This window comes from Vanacampus margaritifer, chromosome 3 (assembly GCF_051991255.1).
Source record: "Vanacampus margaritifer isolate UIUO_Vmar chromosome 3, RoL_Vmar_1.0, whole genome shotgun sequence".
Lineage (NCBI taxonomy): Eukaryota > Metazoa > Chordata > Actinopteri > Syngnathiformes > Syngnathidae > Vanacampus > Vanacampus margaritifer.
The window spans coordinates 776,438-793,616 of record NC_135434.1 but is presented as its reverse complement, the minus strand read 5'-3'; the positions used below and the strand labels follow the sequence as shown (position 1 = coordinate 793,616).

At 43.5% G+C, this 17,179-nt stretch overlaps 2 protein-coding genes across 2 annotated transcripts; one reads left to right on the top strand and one right to left on the bottom strand.

The window, feature by feature from the left end:
• Positions 1-246: 246 nt before the first annotated feature.
• On the top strand, positions 247-16,958 carry LOC144048696 (uncharacterized). Its single transcript, XM_077560936.1, has 6 exons — positions 247-552; positions 1,635-3,443; positions 11,650-11,865; positions 12,498-13,389; positions 14,806-14,948; positions 15,807-16,958. The coding sequence occupies exons 1-6, from the start codon at positions 393-395 to the stop codon at positions 16,841-16,843; spliced, it is 4,257 nt and encodes a 1,418-aa protein (XP_077417062.1). The 5' UTR covers positions 247-392; the 3' UTR covers positions 16,844-16,958.
• LOC144048991 (uncharacterized) lies at positions 6,149-9,309 on the bottom strand. Its single transcript, XM_077561526.1, has 2 exons — positions 9,021-9,309; positions 6,149-7,866 (listed from the first exon to the last, which is right to left on the bottom strand). The coding sequence occupies exons 1-2, from the start codon at positions 9,109-9,111 to the stop codon at positions 6,512-6,514; spliced, it is 1,446 nt and encodes a 481-aa protein (XP_077417652.1). The 5' UTR covers positions 9,112-9,309; the 3' UTR covers positions 6,149-6,511.
• Positions 16,959-17,179: the final 221 nt, after the last annotated feature.

The following is a 17,179-nucleotide window of genomic DNA, read 5'->3' as shown; positions in this document are numbered from 1 at the left end:
GTATTTTGTGTTCAATTGCAGTCAGTGTTTTTGTCCTTTACATTCCTACCACTTCATTTTCTACATTAAGGTATTTTTTCTTTTTTATTGTTGAAAATACCGTAATGACACGGTCCTGTGATGGCCTTGATATGAAAATATTGTGCTGTGAGCTTTTGAGAATAAAAAGGGCATAAAATGTGAACCGTCACAATACCGCCGCTAGGAGGCAGCCGGATGTGTGACGGGTGCTATGTTGCGAAAACTACCGTCGAAGAATAGATGGCGGAAATTGGTGACGTGCTTTTTAGTCGACGGTAAAGAGACAAAGCAGCAACGTTGAGCTCTCGTACTTGTGCTCCCTCCAACCAAACATGAAATAGTTGCTAAATACTCGGACTGTTTGAAAGCGAATGGCGTCGCACAAAGAGCAACTTTGTCGAGCGGGAGATGAGAACGAAGGACAAGCACGACAACCGGACGCCATTTTGTCACCTCCCAGTGCTGCACTGCACAGTCGAGGTTTGGCCTCTTCAACAGACGATCGATTGCTTCATTTCAACGTCGAAACAAGTATCATTTTTTAAAGTAACATAATTGAAGTCGAATTGAAATGACCAAAAGAAGCAACACAGTACATTACATGATTACAGTATGAATGTTAAAACGATGAAGTCGTGTCTTTATGATATCTTGGCAATGATTGTTTTTGCTGTGACTCCTGGTAGCATTATTTTTGCCTTGAACGGCTCTTAGACGCGAGTCATGCACTGTGCGTAGTTCCTGTCCTCCTTCAACCCCTTCCCCGATAATAGGCTGTGATCGGCATTTCTAGACCAACCCAAACCATAACCCTCAGTGCAGGTTTATCAGGCAGTAGGACGCACTTTACGTCTTTTCAAATGCAGCAACTCCAACACTGCAGAATTAACAGTCAAATGTGGCTAACATGTCGTTCTCCCGCGATTCACGGCAATATAACCTTTCAATTCTTCAATAAACACTTGCAACAAAACTGCTCATTTACAACTCCCCGACTGGCTGCAAGAATTTGTCAACAAAAAAAGTGCAGAGCTGTATTTGAACCAGACAAGCTACGCCATAAACTGCAGTAGGTGAAGGAGGCAAGGAAAAACTCCCTCATGTGTGGGGATAGCAATTGTAACTAAACACACCACGTCTACCGTACATTGAAACAAGAAAATAAGGTTTTTCTACATACATTCCAAATAATATAGACCAAGTTGAGGTTAGCATAACAATAATAACAAAATCTAAGATGTGGCTTTTCAAGGTTGATAGATGTTGGTGAATTTTTCAGATGTTTTGGCCGACTTGATTTTGTTGATGTGATCTGTTATCTGAACACGTTTGGAGGCAATCAGGCTTGGGCAGCCTCAGTCGAAATGAAGCCCGGTTTACCCAAAAATGGGATTAGCTGCAGTTTATTCAGGATTTAAACTACTTAAACATTTAAGTGGACAATCTATGGAAAAATGTAAGAACTTGAGGAGAGGGCAAATACCCTTTCACGGCACTGTAACTTACAATGCATGCCACGTAAATCACAATCAATCCTCGTTTCAGTCGGCCGCTGCTCACAACATTCCACACGTGTGCTCAACCAACTTCTTTGTTTTGCTTGCGTCCCGTAGACGTCCAGCAGCCGGTCGGTCATCGGGAAGTGCACCCGGAGCGCCGTGGCGTGACAGAGGGCGATGAGGATCCGCAGCTGCCCCACGTTAAAGAGGAAGATGAGGAGGTCGATGTCAACGAGTTGTCACTGAACGTGGTCGTCGTGAAGAGCGAAGACGATGAAGACGATGCAGCCGAGTGGTCGCGGCTTCGTCGCAGTTCGAGCGGAGCGCCGGCGGATCATCAGCGCTCGGCGCCGGCGGATCATCAGCGCTCGGCGCCGGCGGATCATCAGCGCTCAGCGCCGGCGGATCATCAGCGCTCAGCGCCGGCGTCACATGGCAACGACGTGGAGAAACCCTCGAGGAGCGCCACAGATGCCGAAGGCTCAGTGAAAGATGCACGCAAAGAACATTTGACCTGCTCACTTTGTGGGAAAATCTTTTCTTGTAAGTACAGCGTGAAGGAACACATGAGAACGCACACGGGAGAAAGGCCCTTCAGCTGTTCCGTTTGCAGTAAAACCTTTGCTTGCAAGTCAAATATGGTGAGACACATGAGAGCGCACACGGGTGAGAAACCAACTTTTAATTGTTCGGTGTGCGGCGATACGTTTGCGCAAAAGGGCTCGTTGATCGTGCACATGGCGACGCACACGGAAGAAAAACGTTTTGCTTGCTCAATTTGTGGGAAAAGATTCGCTAAAAGAAAAAATATGACGGTTCACATGAGGACGCACACGGGAGAAAAACCTTACGGTTGCTCCATTTGCAGCGAAACCTTTGCCAAAAAGATCTCGTTGATTGCGCACACAGCCACACACACCGGAGAGAAACCTTTCACCTGCTCTGTTTGCGGCGAAAGCTATTCGTACAAGCGAAGTTTGAATATACACATGCGGACACACACAGGCGAAAGTCTCATTAGTTGCTCGGTTTGCGGGGAAAGTTTTTCGTACAAAAAGAGTTTGAAAGCACACATGCGGAAACACACGGGAGAAAAACCTTTCACTTGCTCCATCTGTGGTGAAAGATTTACCTATAAGCAGACTTTAAATGCACACAAGAAACGGCACACGGGTGAAAAGCCCTTCAGCTGCTCAGTTTGTCGTGAAAGTTTTATTTATCGGCCAACTTTTAACGCACACGTAAGAACACACACGGGAGAAAAACCTTTCACTTGCCCAGTTTGTGGCAAAAGCCTTTCTTATAAGCACAGTTTGAATGAACACATGCAAACCCATGCAGAAAAACGCTTTATTTGCTCGGTATGCGGGCAGCAATTTGCTCAGGAGGCCTCTCTGAGTGCACACACAGCAACGCATACGGGAGAAAAACCTTTCACCTGCTCCGTTTGTGGCGAGAGCTTCACTCAAAAACAATATTTGCTCAAGCACATGAGAAGACACACAGGAGAAAAACGCTGTACTTGCTCAGTTTGTGGCAAAAGTTTTGCCTCTAAGCAGCATCTGAATGTCCACATGTGGACGCACACGGGAGAAAAACCCTTCAGTTGCTCAGAATGTGGCGAAAGCTTCACTCAAAAACAATATATGGTCAGACACATGAGGAAGCACACCGGAGAGAAACCTTTCATCTGCTCAGTTTGTGGTAAAAGTGTCACGTCCAAGCACAGCTTGAAGGCACACATGCGGGGCCACACAGAAGAGAAACCCTTTGCTTGTTCCGTTTGTGCCAAAAGATTCACGAGCAAGAGGAATCTGAACGTACACATGAGAACGCACACGGGAGAAAAACCCTTCAGCTGCTCAGATTGTGGCAAAAAATTTGCTTTCAAGCAAAACTTGAACGCGCACATGCAGACGCACAAAAGGGAATAAACACTTTTTGTTTTATTTCATTTAAACCTCTTCTGGGAAACTTTCCTATCAGCGAACATTCACGTTCCATTCTTTGGCTGCTGTTTGGAATTTTCTCTGGTGGAAAAAAAAAAAGATTCAATGGGCTTTTCCTGGCTGTAACAAAAAAAAAAATCAAATGAATGGTGTTCTGGTTCAAACGCGCTCGTCTCTCTTGTTACCAGTGGTGGGAAATAAAGTATGAATACTTTATTAGTCTACTTCTATTCTATTCTATTATTCAGATAGCTGTGCTTTCCTTGAACATTCATTTTCAGACTAACTACTTTACTTTCTACTCCTTACTTTGTCAAATTAACATTCAAATAACAGTTGGGTCAAAAACAACTTAAATGAGTTCAAAAGGGACCGACACAAATTTTGGTGTTATTTGACCCACAAAGCTGCGTTTAATGAATAACCCACAAACAAGCCAATTTTGTGGGTTGTTGTGTACAATTTCCTGTTTACGGCAACTGTTTGTTGTTCGGCCACATGAATGATTCGTATTTATAGTCTAACCTGAAAAAAGATCAACAAATGAGACTTTCAGTTGTTGCCATTGGCTTATTTTGTATATTTTTTTTAAGGCATGCGTTGTTTTGAAAGCATTGAGGTAGATTGGCAACAATTAATCAGCAACTTATCGAACACCAAACGAGGAGAATTTCAGCCTCTCAACAGTAAAAAAAAATTCATATTTCTGTCGTCCTCCATGAAAGTAGGTGGAATATCTTTTTATGACCGTCTGCTTTTATTTTGGAAAATAATGATGACCATTTTTTGCGGTTTTTCTGAAAGATGTTAAATCGGAATTGTTTTGAGATGTTTTTCAATAAAGGAATGAAAATTCAAAAAAATACAAATAAAAGAAAAAGTTCAGTCTGAGCATTATGTAAAGTGACAGGAGGGAAATTTTGTGTTGTTTTATGTAGTGCCAAATTATTATTGTCTAATACTGTAATTGACTTTTGTTATGAAGCATTTCAGAGTCTGCACTATTACTTTGACTTAAATCAAGAAGTTGAATCAATATTTGAACAAGCAAAGAAACGTCTGTGCTATTAGTAGAAGTTTTCTCCTATTGAGTTTTCTTTGCTTGTCGTTGAACTTATTAACAAGCGATGCCGTTACAAATCCGATTGCAAACCTTTTGTTTACATTTCCTTCCGTTCTTTAGAATGTTTTTGCATTTAATATTCCATTTGTACCATGTAAACTCTTGTATGATTGCAAAATGCCAGTTCAATAAACGACTTGAGGCAAATGTTTGGGTCGTTCACGTTATTTGCAGACACGAAAATTCGGAACTTTTGCGTCTTTTCTTGCATTCAACAAAATCAAATGTAAGTAAGCAATTCTGTATTAAAAATACAAATACTACATGTATGAAGAGTGCCCGAGTGGCCACCTGTCAAATTGTGAAATTCAACAAATACGTTTGAGTCATCAATTGGGGAGAAGGTTGCTGTGCGAAAACCTTTCTGGCCCACGCTTACCTCTTGGCTAATTGTCGTAACAGCGCACTGAGTTGCTCACCTAATGACTTGGCAAACAGAATCACTTTAACTTGGTTTAACTTGGTAGCCGAAGCACTAATTATGTCAAATGCAAGGGATAAGCAGAGCTGCGGTTTTAGTACAGGCAGAAACCTTTCAGGAAAGGATGACAATTGGGTTACACTCTCGCACTAAAAACAGGTTTTCTTGTTTATTTGGGACCGTCAACTCATGAGCAAATTCTCGATTGAAGTTGTTATGGTTAACATTGTCATAAGTCTGTTTATATATACGTTTCAATATGTTGTCCATTTTGCGTAAGAGATGTTTGTATTCATCAAACTGCGCATGCACGTTTTGGATAAAGCAAACGACAGTTTTTTTTCGTGCAAGCATTTATTCATTCATGGAGTGTTTCTGTCAGTAGGCCAGTTGTCCAATCACCAGAGTGCGTATTATGACGTCACGCGGTGACGCGGCCAATCGGTGCGGATTTGACGCGGAAGTAGTTTCGCCACGGTAGCTTTTCCAGCATTTTTCTATCCTCGGGCTTCATGTTTGCTTCATTAATTTCACTACGGTGTCTTCTGTTCCACTTGTTGAATTCCGATGGACATTTTAAAAACTTGCTTGTTGTGTGGACTTGTAGGAAGGAGCCGGACCACCGAACATGTGCGTCGCGACGTCTGGTGAGAGAAATGTTGTGTAATGAAATGAAATGTACTTGTGCGAAACCAGCTGGTTCTGAAAGATTTGCTGTTTGGAAAAAATATGCCTGTAAGTAACTGATATAATATCAACATCCAAGTGCCTTTCAATCAATTGAATTGCATTAATATTGTTCCCAGAGTTATAAAGGGATACTTGACCCATTTAGTCATTTTCAACAGTAAGAAGATAATATTTTGTCTATAATTAATGTGAGAACTTTATTATTTTTCATGAACAATGAATGCCTTTAAGAACTAATTTTGCTACTTGCTGTCGACTGAAGATGACATCACCTGTACTGAGGAAACCGGTAACGAGTCGTTACTAATGACCAATCATGGCTCAGTTTGCTGACCAAACCCAGAAAACAGGTGAGCCCTGATTGGTCGTTACATATTATCGCTGTTGTCGACTGACAATTTTGGCTTTTTGGTTTTCCGTTGTTATACAAATCAGGTGACGAGCCGAAGTTTTCTATTCTTTTATTCAGCAGCTAAACTTTCAGGTAAAACAGAAGCATTCTGCTGTCAATGACTCAAGTAATCTGTTGTTCTGCTGCATGCATTTGTTATTGTTATGGCAGTTTTCAGCAAAAGGCAGAAACAAGGCATGTTAAAATTTGACAATTTATCCTTTTAACAAGCGGTTAGTACAGAAACAACACAGAGAAACTTCACCCATGCTGGTCAGCATATTATGTCATCATATACAAAAAATGTGTCATCATCATGTCCATTCGTTCAAACGTTGAATCCTATTTCTCCGAAATGACATGAAACCCTTTGCAAGAACTGAAACGGCCCCCGACGGGAAACCAAACTGAAACTGTTTAATCTTTGTTGTGTGTCCGCATGTGTGCCGTCAAAGTGTTCTTATGAGAGAAGCTTCTCTGGCAAGCCGAGCATGTGAAAGGTTTCTCTCCTGTGTGTCTTCTCATGTGTATGTTCAAACTGGGCTTGGAAGAAAAGCTGTCGCCGCACACTGAGCAACGAAGCCTTTTTTCTCCCGTGTGCGTTTGCATGTGGGATTTCAAACCGTGTTTGTAAGAAAGGCTTTTGCCACAAACGGAGCAAGTGAAAGGTTTTTCTCCTGTGTGCGTCGCCACGTGCGCAACCAAAGTGACCTGAGCAAACCCATGGCCACAAATAGAGCAACTGTAGGGTTTTTCTCCCGTGTGCCTTCTCATGTGTTGGGTCAAAGCCGACTTATAAGAAAATAATTGATCGCAAACAGAGCAAGTGAAAGGTTTTTCCCCCGTGTGCGTTCTCATGTGTATGTTCATGTTTTGCTTGCACGTAAAACTTTTAGCACAAACGGAACAAGTGAACGCTTCTCCCGTGTGCGTTAGCATGTGTGCTGTCAAATTGTGCTTGTAAGTAAAACATTGGTCACAAACGGAGCAACTGAAGCGTTTCTCTCCCGTGTGCGTCCACATGTGCACTTTCAAGCTGCTCTTGTGAGAGTAGCATTCGCCGCAGAGTGAGCAGCTGAAGCGTTTCTCGCCGGCGTGCGTCCGCACGTGTATTTTCAGACTGCGCTTGTGAGAATGCCATTCGCCGCAAACGGAGCAAGTGAAAGCTTTTTGTGTGGCTGTGCGTGCAATCAGCGAGCTCTGGGCCGAATCGCCACCCGCGACGTCCTGAGCGGCTTTTGCACTGGCGTGCGTTCGCATGTGTCTCACCATGTTTCCTTTTCGAGGAAAACTTTTAGCGCAAAGTGGACAAGTGAAGGGTTTGTCTCCGGTGTGTGTTCTCATGTGTGCCTTCAAGTTCCACTTGTAAGAAAAGATTTGAGCACAAACGGAGCACTCAAACAGTTTTGGACCCGCGTCGTCAGCTGCCGTCTTTTCGTAGCTTTCCAACCGCTTGCCGTCGCAGTCCGCGTCACCCGCGTCTTCCTCGTTGTCGATATCCGACAGTGGTGCAAAAAGCTGGTCTGGAGATGCTCCTCCCCCACTTGGACTGTCACCGTGAAGATGTGACGACTCGGGCGGTTCGTCTTCGCCATCTTCTTTCTTCACCACAACCACAGTCAGTGGCAACTGGTTGACATCAACCTCCTCTTCTTCCTCTTTCACGTTGGGGGACTCTGGATCCTCCTCTTCCTCTTTAACGTGTCGAGCATCTGGATTCCCCCCCTCCTCCTCCTCCTCCTCCTCCTCCTCCTGCTCCTCTCCTTGCAAGGCTAGAAAAGCAACAAACATGAATGAATCTACAGCAGTTGTCAATTTCCAAAGCAAAGGGCAATAACACACTACAAGCAAATGAGTTTTATAACGTTTAGGGGATCTGCAGGCAAAAAAATGATTTGCGACAATGTATGACATTGTCTTACCAGAATAAGAATTGTGTCCCGACGGATATGGATATTGTTATGATGGGCAAGCACCGATACCAAGTATCAGGATCGGGTCGATACCGGCCTTATTTTTAGGTACTGGGAGGGCCACCAATTTAAGTCCTCCTCTGTCGTAGTTAACGGCATACTGCGACAGTTTGACATGTCGGCGAATCATCATCCGCGTCAGAAAGAAAGGTTTTCTTTCAAATGTGTCATTATGTTAAATGAAATTTAAGCGCATGGGCGTGGCCAGTTGATTTTCGGACAAGAAACACAGGCAGGCGAGACTGAGGCATTCGAGTGTATTCGAACGAGGCAAAAAACTCGGACTCACTATTTCACCATAAATATACTTAACAAACCAATGCTGCTTTGGTGTTATGTGACTGGCGATGTTGGGACCGGGATCGAATGAAGGGAGTTTCTCCATATTACATTTCACATTCCAAAAACATGTATTAAATCAAGGCTCGAGGTCCTCAAGAGCCACTGTCTCCCTCCTCCAACACAGCTGACTCAAATGATGAGCTCACCAGCAAGACTGAGCTTGTTCGACTCAGGTGTGTTGGTGGAGGGAGACATTGAAAACGGGCAGCAGAACGACGCTCGAGGACATACCCCTGCTTGAAATGAAGACTAATAACTGTCCTTGTGTGTGGTTGTTTGTTTGTGTCGTTAGCAAAAGTAGTTTTGTCGATCAGTGACGTTGTTCCCGCTCACTTCCTTGTTCTCCACCAATCACAAGCCACGCGCTCGCTCAAGGCCCATGGCACCGGAATTTAGTAGCACACAAGGTATTTGTTATTAAGAGTTGTTATCATTTTTCTAATAATGTATTTTTTGTTACTATTTTGCTAATAATCTAAGCAGCACGTACTTTGATTTGACTAAGCATCAAAACTGGTGGCACAAGCTATACATTAACTGTTTAGCTTTTTCCGACTCTACTCGAGTGAAAATGCGTCAAAAGTGGAAGAATGGTCAACATGGGGACAAACCTTGGACGTGTAACGCGATCGGTGCCTTGAAATCGGCGTCGAGTAGTTGTCGCTCGTTTACTCGGCAGATGTACTCTTTGTACGACGCCATGCTTCTTGATTAAATGTGGGTTTTCTTCAAGATACGGCTTGTTTCATTGGGTGGCCGCAAGTGGACGACGACGACGACGAGTTCGCTTTTGCCTCCCATCGTCAGTTTGACCAACTTCCGCCTTTGTGGTTCTTCCACGACTAAGCTAAAGGCAGATGTCCAACATAAACAGGGCGCGCGTCGACAAAATAATGTACGTCATCGTCAGCGCCATCTTGAATGTGTCAAATGTGGCGCGCCGGCTGACGGTGACTCGTTTGTTGCTTGGAAATAAAGTCGAGCAACCGTTTTGCACTCAGACACATCACATGGGATGAAGACTGAAGGATGACTTTTCGTTGTGTTTGGTCATCCTAACCACCTGAGGTGTCAAGTAAATAAGTATAAATACTAAATTGTTACCTTACATAAGTAAGCATTTCAATACTGTAGTATTTATTTCACAGCCTTTTTACTTCTACTCTTTACATTTTCAGGCAAATATCTGTACGTTATAATCTTACCGTTTCCCCCCCCAAAAATGAGAGGTTGTGGAATTTTTAATTTGTCTGTGTGAAACAAAGAAATGTGTTTTTTAATAAAGCATCTGATTTGGACAAGCATTCATTTTCTTCTTACAGAGGGAGGTAACGAATTTAGAAGAAGCAGAATTAGAGAGGACCGCCCCCGAAACTACAGTAATCACAAATACTCGGAAAGCGGACAATGCAACCAACCCGCTTAGTGTTTCGCTATCTGGACGGTTTGCAGAGCGCAGAAGACCATTTTCTTGCGCCGGTCACTTGGCCTATGCAGGGAGCTCGTGTGCTTAGCACATTTCCAAGGTTTCCATCTACGATTGTACAGTCATTGATATTTCATTCCTGGATCTGGCCATTCCTGCTCAGCAGCCGCTCTCTTGTGTTTCTGTACGACATGAACTCAAATTGGACCGTGTGAGTAGCTTTTAATTCCTTTGTCAATTTGCCACACCTTGAGCAACTATAAGATTTTTCTCATGTGTATGCTCATGTCTTTTCAAATCAGATGTACTCGAAAAGCCTTTGCCACAATGTGGGCAAGTGAAAGGTTTTTCTCCCGAGTGCCTCCTCGTGTGTCTAATCATGTTTTTCTTGACAGCGAATTTTTTTCCACAAACAGAACAACTGAAAGGTCTTTCTTCTGTGTGCGTTCTCGCATGTTGATTCAAATCGTACTTATTGTAAAAGCTTTTACCACATATTGAGCAAGTGAAAAGTTTTTCTCCCAAGTGCCTTCTCGTGTGTCTGATCATGTTTTGCTTGACAGCGAATCTTTTACCACAAACAGAACAACTGAAAGGGTTTTCTCCCGTGTGTTTCCACATGTGTGCTGTCAAACCATGCTTATGCGAAAAACTTTTCCCACATACTAAGCAAGGGAAAGGTTTCTCTCCTGTGTGTCTTCTCATATGTATATTCAGACTGTGCTTATAAGAAAAACTGCCACCGCAAAGTGAGCAGCAAAATGTGGTTTTCGCCCATGTGAGTCTGCATGTGTGATTTCGAACCGTGCTTATAAAAAAAGCTCTTTGCACAAACTGGGCAAGTGAAAGGTTTTTGTCCCGTGTGTGTTGCAGTGGTCGCAACCAAAGAGACCTTCTGAACAAATTTACCCTCACAAATTGGGCAACTGAAAGGTTTTTCTCCTGTCTTCTCATATGCACGTTCAGATGAACAGATGAAGGTATTTTCCCCTCTGTGTGTTTGTGTGTGAACTTTTAAACTGTGCTCATCATAGACACTTTTAGCACAAACTGAGCATGTAAAACTGTTTTCTCCTGTGTGTCTTCTCATGTGTAAATTTAAACTCTGTTTGTAAGAAAAGCCGTCGCCACACAATGAGCAACTAAAAGGTTTTTCTCCCATGTGTGTCAGCATGTGTGATTTCAAACCATGCTTGTAAGACAGGCTTTTGCCACAAACGGAGCAAGTGAAAGGTTTTTCTCCGGTGTGTGTCGCCACGTGTGCCACCAAAGAGGCCTTTTGTGCAAATTCAGCACCACACGTGGGGCAACTGAAAGGTTTTTCTCCCGTGTGACTTCTCATGTGTACTTTCATATTTCCTTTTCTGGAAAAACTTTTAGCACAAACTGAGCAGCTAAATGGTTTTTCTCCTGTGTGCGTGTACAGGTGTTCATTCAAACTGCTCTCATAGGGAAACCTTTTGCCACAAACTGAGCAGCTAATAGTTTTTTTCTGCGTGCCACGCCTCCTTCGTGTTTGAGAAGCGTTCCCGTTGTTCGGACCCGTCGCCTTTTCCGAAAATTTCAAGTGTTTATCACTTGTTGTTCCTGGTCCGACGCCATCTTTCTTGATGATAATATATTCCAGTTTGTTGCTCTCTTTTTAACTATTGAGTCTTTTTCTTTTAGCGACCACACATCCGGCGTCGCTCCTTGTCTCGCGCCTGGTCAACTGCCGCCCTTTTCTTCTTCGATGGTGGTTTTACGGCAGCCAACTGTGCACGCATGCGCAATGTGCTTTGTTGTTGCCGGACAGTTCCGCATACGTTTCGGGTAACGAAGGGAAATCGAGCCGTGGGGGGGCACCAAAATGTTGAAGAAATTGGTGAGGGAGCGACTCATGGCGGCCGCCGATGAAATCTTCGAACTGTTTGAAAGAACCATCGCGTCGTACGAGGAGCAACTTTGTCGCGCCAAAGAGGAGACCGAGCGACACCGATGGCAACTGCAAGCTGTTTGCAACTCCCAAGTTGTCACACGTCGCAACCAAGGTATGCTCATATGGAAACATTTCCACTGGCACTGGCCAGGTAGTGGACGGATGTGACGCAAGTTTGTGTTGACTAAACGTGGAGGAAGTCATGTTAAAGGTTTGTTGTTCACGGTACATTAACAAGCAAACCGTAGCAGCCTCGTCCGCAAGCAGTGGCCTCTCGTACGGTATTGTCTCATTCTTGTTTGTTGAGTTTTGATTAATCACTGGCTCAAGTAACCTTCAAATTATTATTCATTTTTTAATCTAAACTGAAAGACGTGAGATCAGTTTCAGCTCGACTGTTTGAGCAGCTGATTCTGATATGACTCATAGATGGTTGAATCCAAAAGGTTGTGCTCTATAAATGGCACTTTCTCTCTTTGTACATCTGTAACTTTGTGTTTTTGCTCTTTTGACTTTTAATCTCAACGCTTAACCAACCTGCTTAGATAAGCATCAAATAAAAATCATTAGGCAACATAACATACACAATAATTGTGAGTTAATAAATAGTAATTGGGGGAAAGTGATTTCATAAAGCCAAATATTCATTTTAGCCATTAATCGATCATTTATTGTAAATATTCAATCGCCGCAGCCCCATGTGATGTCATGGCATGCCTGACCTTAACTTTGTCGGTGCGCCAGGGACCCCCGCCGTCAAAGAGGAAGAGGAGGAGGCGGCCATCAGAGACTTGCCACTGAACGTTGTGGTGGTGAAGAGTGACGGCGATGAAGAGCAACCAAGCGAGTCATCGCAGCTTCATCGTCGCAGTCCAAGCAGAGGACCGCCAGACCCCTCGACTCCGTGGTCACACAGCCCACACACGGAAGAACCTTTGAGGAGCGACGCGGATCGCCGAGGGGACGACGGAGACGTTTTTGAATGCTCTCAGAAGGAGACAACTGACGTGGCTCCGAAACGTTTTAGCTGTTCGTTTTGTAACGAACAATTTACACGAAAGTCCAATATGAGGACACACATGAGAACGCACACGGGAGAAAAACCCTTTGCTTGCCCAGTTTGTGGCGACGCGTTTGCCCGCAAGGTCTCGTTGATTGCACACACGGCAACGCACACCAGAGAGAAACCTTTCAATTGTTTAGCTTGTGGCGAAAGCTTTTCTTATAAACAGACTTTAAATGCACACATGCAGCGGCACACGGGAGAAAAACCTTTCAGTTGCCCGGTTTGTGGCGAAAGCTTTGCCCGAAAGGAAAACATGATAACACACATGAGAAGACACACGGGAGAAAAACCTTTTTGTTGCTCAATTTGCGGCGAAAGATTCACTCAAAAGGCAACGCTGGTAGCACACGTGAGAACGCACACGGGAGAAAAACCCTTCACTTGCTCCGTGTGCGGCAAAAGATTCACTCAAAAGTCAACACTGTTAGCACACATGAGAACACACACGGGAGAAAAACCCTTCACTTGCTCAGTTTGTGGGAAAACATTTTCTCATAAGCACAATTTGACGGCACACATGACGACACACCAACATGGCGACCAAGCGGTTAGCACGTCTGACACCCGCTTGTGAGATTCTGAGTTTGAACCCTGGTTCCGACCTGTGTGAAGTTGACATGCGCTCTTTGGGCTTCCTCGCACATTCTGACAAAAAGCGCTGAAAGACATTATAACAATATAACAATTCAACAAATCAATTCAAATGTATCATGAGCGTTTGTGTTTTAGTCTTTGGAAATGGGTTTCTATGAACTTTGGTTTATTTGCCTGACTGGTCAATTAATGACATTTTCTTGCACATGCTGCTGACCATCGCTTAAAAGAATAAATACCCAAAATAATTGCATCTCTAATCATATACAGTATATACATTTTTTTTATTATCAAAATATACATAGACGCTTTATGGAACTTTTTCAACTATTTTTCTGAGGATAACAACCGTGTTATTTATGGATTTTGAATATAGTACGTTGTAAAAGAATGAGTCATTCATGTGTATGGCGTTCGTCATGACAGAGTTCCACTAATACGATTAAAGGATAACGCAACAGGAAGTGAGACTCTTGCTCCACCCTTCACTAATATTTAAAATTGGCGCTAAAAGGTGGTGTTGCCTGGGGGACCGTTGGGTTGCGAATGGGAAGAGGGTTGGGCGTGGTCTGGCTGTGATTGACAACAGCAACTCACGAAGAAGCTGTTTAAGGAGGCGCTTACAAGAATGAGCCGGTGGGTGACGGGGTGACGTCATGCGGAACAAGTGACGTAGTATGTATCGTCTCGTGTAATGAGAGAACAAACAGCCAAATTGAGTTTAAATAAACAGAATGAAACATTATATATTAGTATACTAGTGTACAACATAAAGAAAACAATCAACACCACAAATGACACAATAATGCCAGGGGTTTCATGTACACCCAAATAACCTAATAAAAAAAATTTTTTACAACTATTGACAGAGCTTTTCTGTTTTATGAGTCTAATATAGGCGATCGTATCAATGTGAAAGTGTGTGAAGTTAGGTTTTTGATTTCCATTGTTGCATTTTTGAATGCAAAATTTTACCTTAAGTATTATCAAACTAATAATAATAAAAAAAGATACCTCCTTCATTAACGTACGTCTCTATAAAGTCTCTATAAAGATGCCCAAGAACAAATCACTAAAATCTTTCCAGAAAGTCCAGAAAGAGTGTGTGCACAGATCCAGAAGAGATGTTGAATTGTCTCTGGGTGGTTTCCACAAAAAGAGCAACTTGTGTCAATGTCCCTTTTGAACTTGGTCAAATAATGGTTGGCTGGATAATATTTAGGTATAATTTTAAAGGTCTTCAGACGGTCTTGCCGTAAAACGGCCGCCGGGTGACGTTCTATACGATTTCGCAGTCGTCAACGCACCGTTGAAGAAGAAAATGCGGAAGTTAGTTCCCAAATGGGTCGAGGAGAAACAAAGAAGGACGTCGATTTTGTATTTTGTGTAAAGAATCAAAATTGCGATAGTTGGACTATCTCAAAGAAGGATGGCGTCGCACGAGGAGCAAGTTTGTCGAGCCAGAGAGGAGAACGAGCGACGACGGCAGGACGACGACGACATTTTCTTGGCGCCGATCGTGTTGCACATGCAAGGTCTGTCTTGTCGCGGGTGGACGCCTTGCTATTCCCAGACATAAACCTCTTATTAACCTTACACACGATGTTCGTAATACAATCAGGTACAGCTCAAACATTCACGGGTTCACATTCCAAGAGCATCCGGAGAAACATTGTTTTTGCTCCATAGTAACTGTTTTCATTGCAAATATATTGAGATGAACCGTTATTTTCTGTTGGTGCCAAGTTTGACAGTGAAAAGTTCATCTTTGTTCTTTAACTTGAAAGTGGGTCATTTTGACCCGCAACATAACAGGAGGGTTAAGTGTTATTATTATATGTACTGCCAGGGCTGGACTGGCTATCTTTCATACAGGGCACATGCCCAGTGGGCCAGGCCGATGCAGTGCTTTTTAAATATTATTTCCCTACGTTTTACCCCAATAGACTGGCCCACAATTCAGACAGACCCGTCCCTTAATCCAGTTTGGATATAGATAGCAAACTGAAACATCATCAGTGGCAGGAGTTGGGCTGGGCCGGGACGAGTCAAAATGCCAGGGCCGATTTTTTATTTTTTATTTTTTTATTTTTTTTGTGCCAGTCCAGCCCTGTGTACTGCCCCATATTTAAGTCATCTAATGGAAGAAATAGCGAGCAACAAAGTGTATAGTGTGATTTCTTGTTCAGGACGTGCTTGGTTTTACATAATATACAATAAATTTTTGGCACTCTAGGTTTTACATTGATTCTAAGTGGCTTTCAACAAGCTTGGCATCAGTGATCACTCCCAAGAAATGTATTGTTATATACTTTTCAATTTCAACGGAACATACAGTGAATTTAACTTTATTTGTTTGGTGTCCAAAACAACATTTGACTTGCGTCCCACAGACATCCATCAGCTGATGAATCGCCGAGAAGAACTTCCCCCTCAGTCGGAGTCGGGGAGCTCCAATTTGGAGCGGGAGCGTCCGCAGCCCCCCAACGTCAAAGAGGAAGAGGAGGAAGTGGACGTCAGCCAGCTGCCGCTCAACATCGTCGTGGTGAAGAGTGAAGACGACGAAGACCACCCACTCGAGCAGTCGCAGTTTGGCCGTCACGGTCCAAGCGGAGAGCGCCGTGGAGGCTCACCTGCAGACCAGCTCTTGCCGTCACCGTCACGCCGCCACGAATCTCTGAGGAACGACGCGAGCGGCGGAGGTGACGACAAAGGCTCCCAGAAGGAGACGGCCAACGTGAGGCGTCCCGCGCCTGAAGACCATTTTACCTGCTCCGTTTGCGGCAAAAGCTTTACGAAGGCTTACAGGAACAGACACATGAGAACACACACCAGAGAAAAAACCTTTCGGTGTTCGGTTTGCGGCGAAACGTTTGCACAAAAGGTCTCTTTGATCGTGCACAAGGTCACGCACACGGTGGAAAATCCTTTCACTTGCTCGGTTTGTGGCAAAATCTATTATATAAAAGACCATTTGAGTCGGCACATGAGAACGCACACGGGCGAGAAGCCGTTCACTTGCTCCGTATGCGGTGCAAAATTTGCCCACAAGATCTCGTTGGTTGCACACACGGCAACACACACGGGAGAGAAACCGTTTGCGTGCTCTGTTTGCGGCGAAAGCTTTTCATACAAGCATTGCGTGACGAGACACATGAGGACCCACACGGGGGAAAAACCCTTCACTTGCTCCGTCTGCCCTGAAAGTTTTACATACAAAGAGACTTTAAATTCTCATATGCAGACGCACACGGGAGAAAAACTTTACACGTGCTCCGTTTGTGGTAAAAACTTTTGTTATAAGAACGGTTTGAAATCGCACATGCTGACACATGCCGGAGAAAAACCTTTCACGTGCTCACTTTGTGGGAAAAGCTTCGCTTATAAGAGTACGTTAAAATCACACATAAGGAAACACAATGGAGAATAAATGATTTTGCCACCTGAATCATTGATGGGGAGCAGTCAGTGGAATGAGGAGGGAATGTTGATGTTGGTATGGCAACTAACTGTTTGTTCAAACAATAAAACACTATCAACATGGAGTCTTTCTTTCTTGTTGACTTTAATCCTCCAATCCAACAAAACAAAATGCATTACAATATTTACAAAAATGTATTGATAAGAAGCATCATCTATTTCTTATATTGCCTATCCAATTAGGGTTGCTGGTGAACTGGTGCTTTTCATGAGTGTTTTGCAACTACCACGCTCTTACGAGGATGGTACACATTGAATTGTTTCTTCATTACCGCCGCAAGATGGC

Bases quoted from the DNA above. Each gene is read 5' to 3' on its own strand.
- LOC144048696 (XM_077560936.1), top strand. From the start codon at position 393: ATGGCGTCGCACAAAGAGCAACTTTGTCGAGCGGGAGATGAGAACGAA. The intron at 553-1,634 runs GTATCATTTTTT...TGCGTCCCGTAG, and splicing joins TCATTTCAACGTCGAAACAA to ACGTCCAGCAGCCGGTCGGT. The intron at 14,949-15,806 runs GTCTGTCTTGTC...TGCGTCCCACAG, and splicing joins GATCGTGTTGCACATGCAAG to ACATCCATCAGCTGATGAAT.
- LOC144048991 (XM_077561526.1), bottom strand. From the start codon at position 9,111: ATGGCGTCGTACAAAGAGTACATCTGCCGAGTAAACGAGCGACAACTA. The intron at 7,867-9,020 runs GTTTGTCCCCAT...TTGCTTTTCTAG, and splicing joins GATCGCGTTACACGTCCAAG to CCTTGCAAGGAGAGGAGCAG.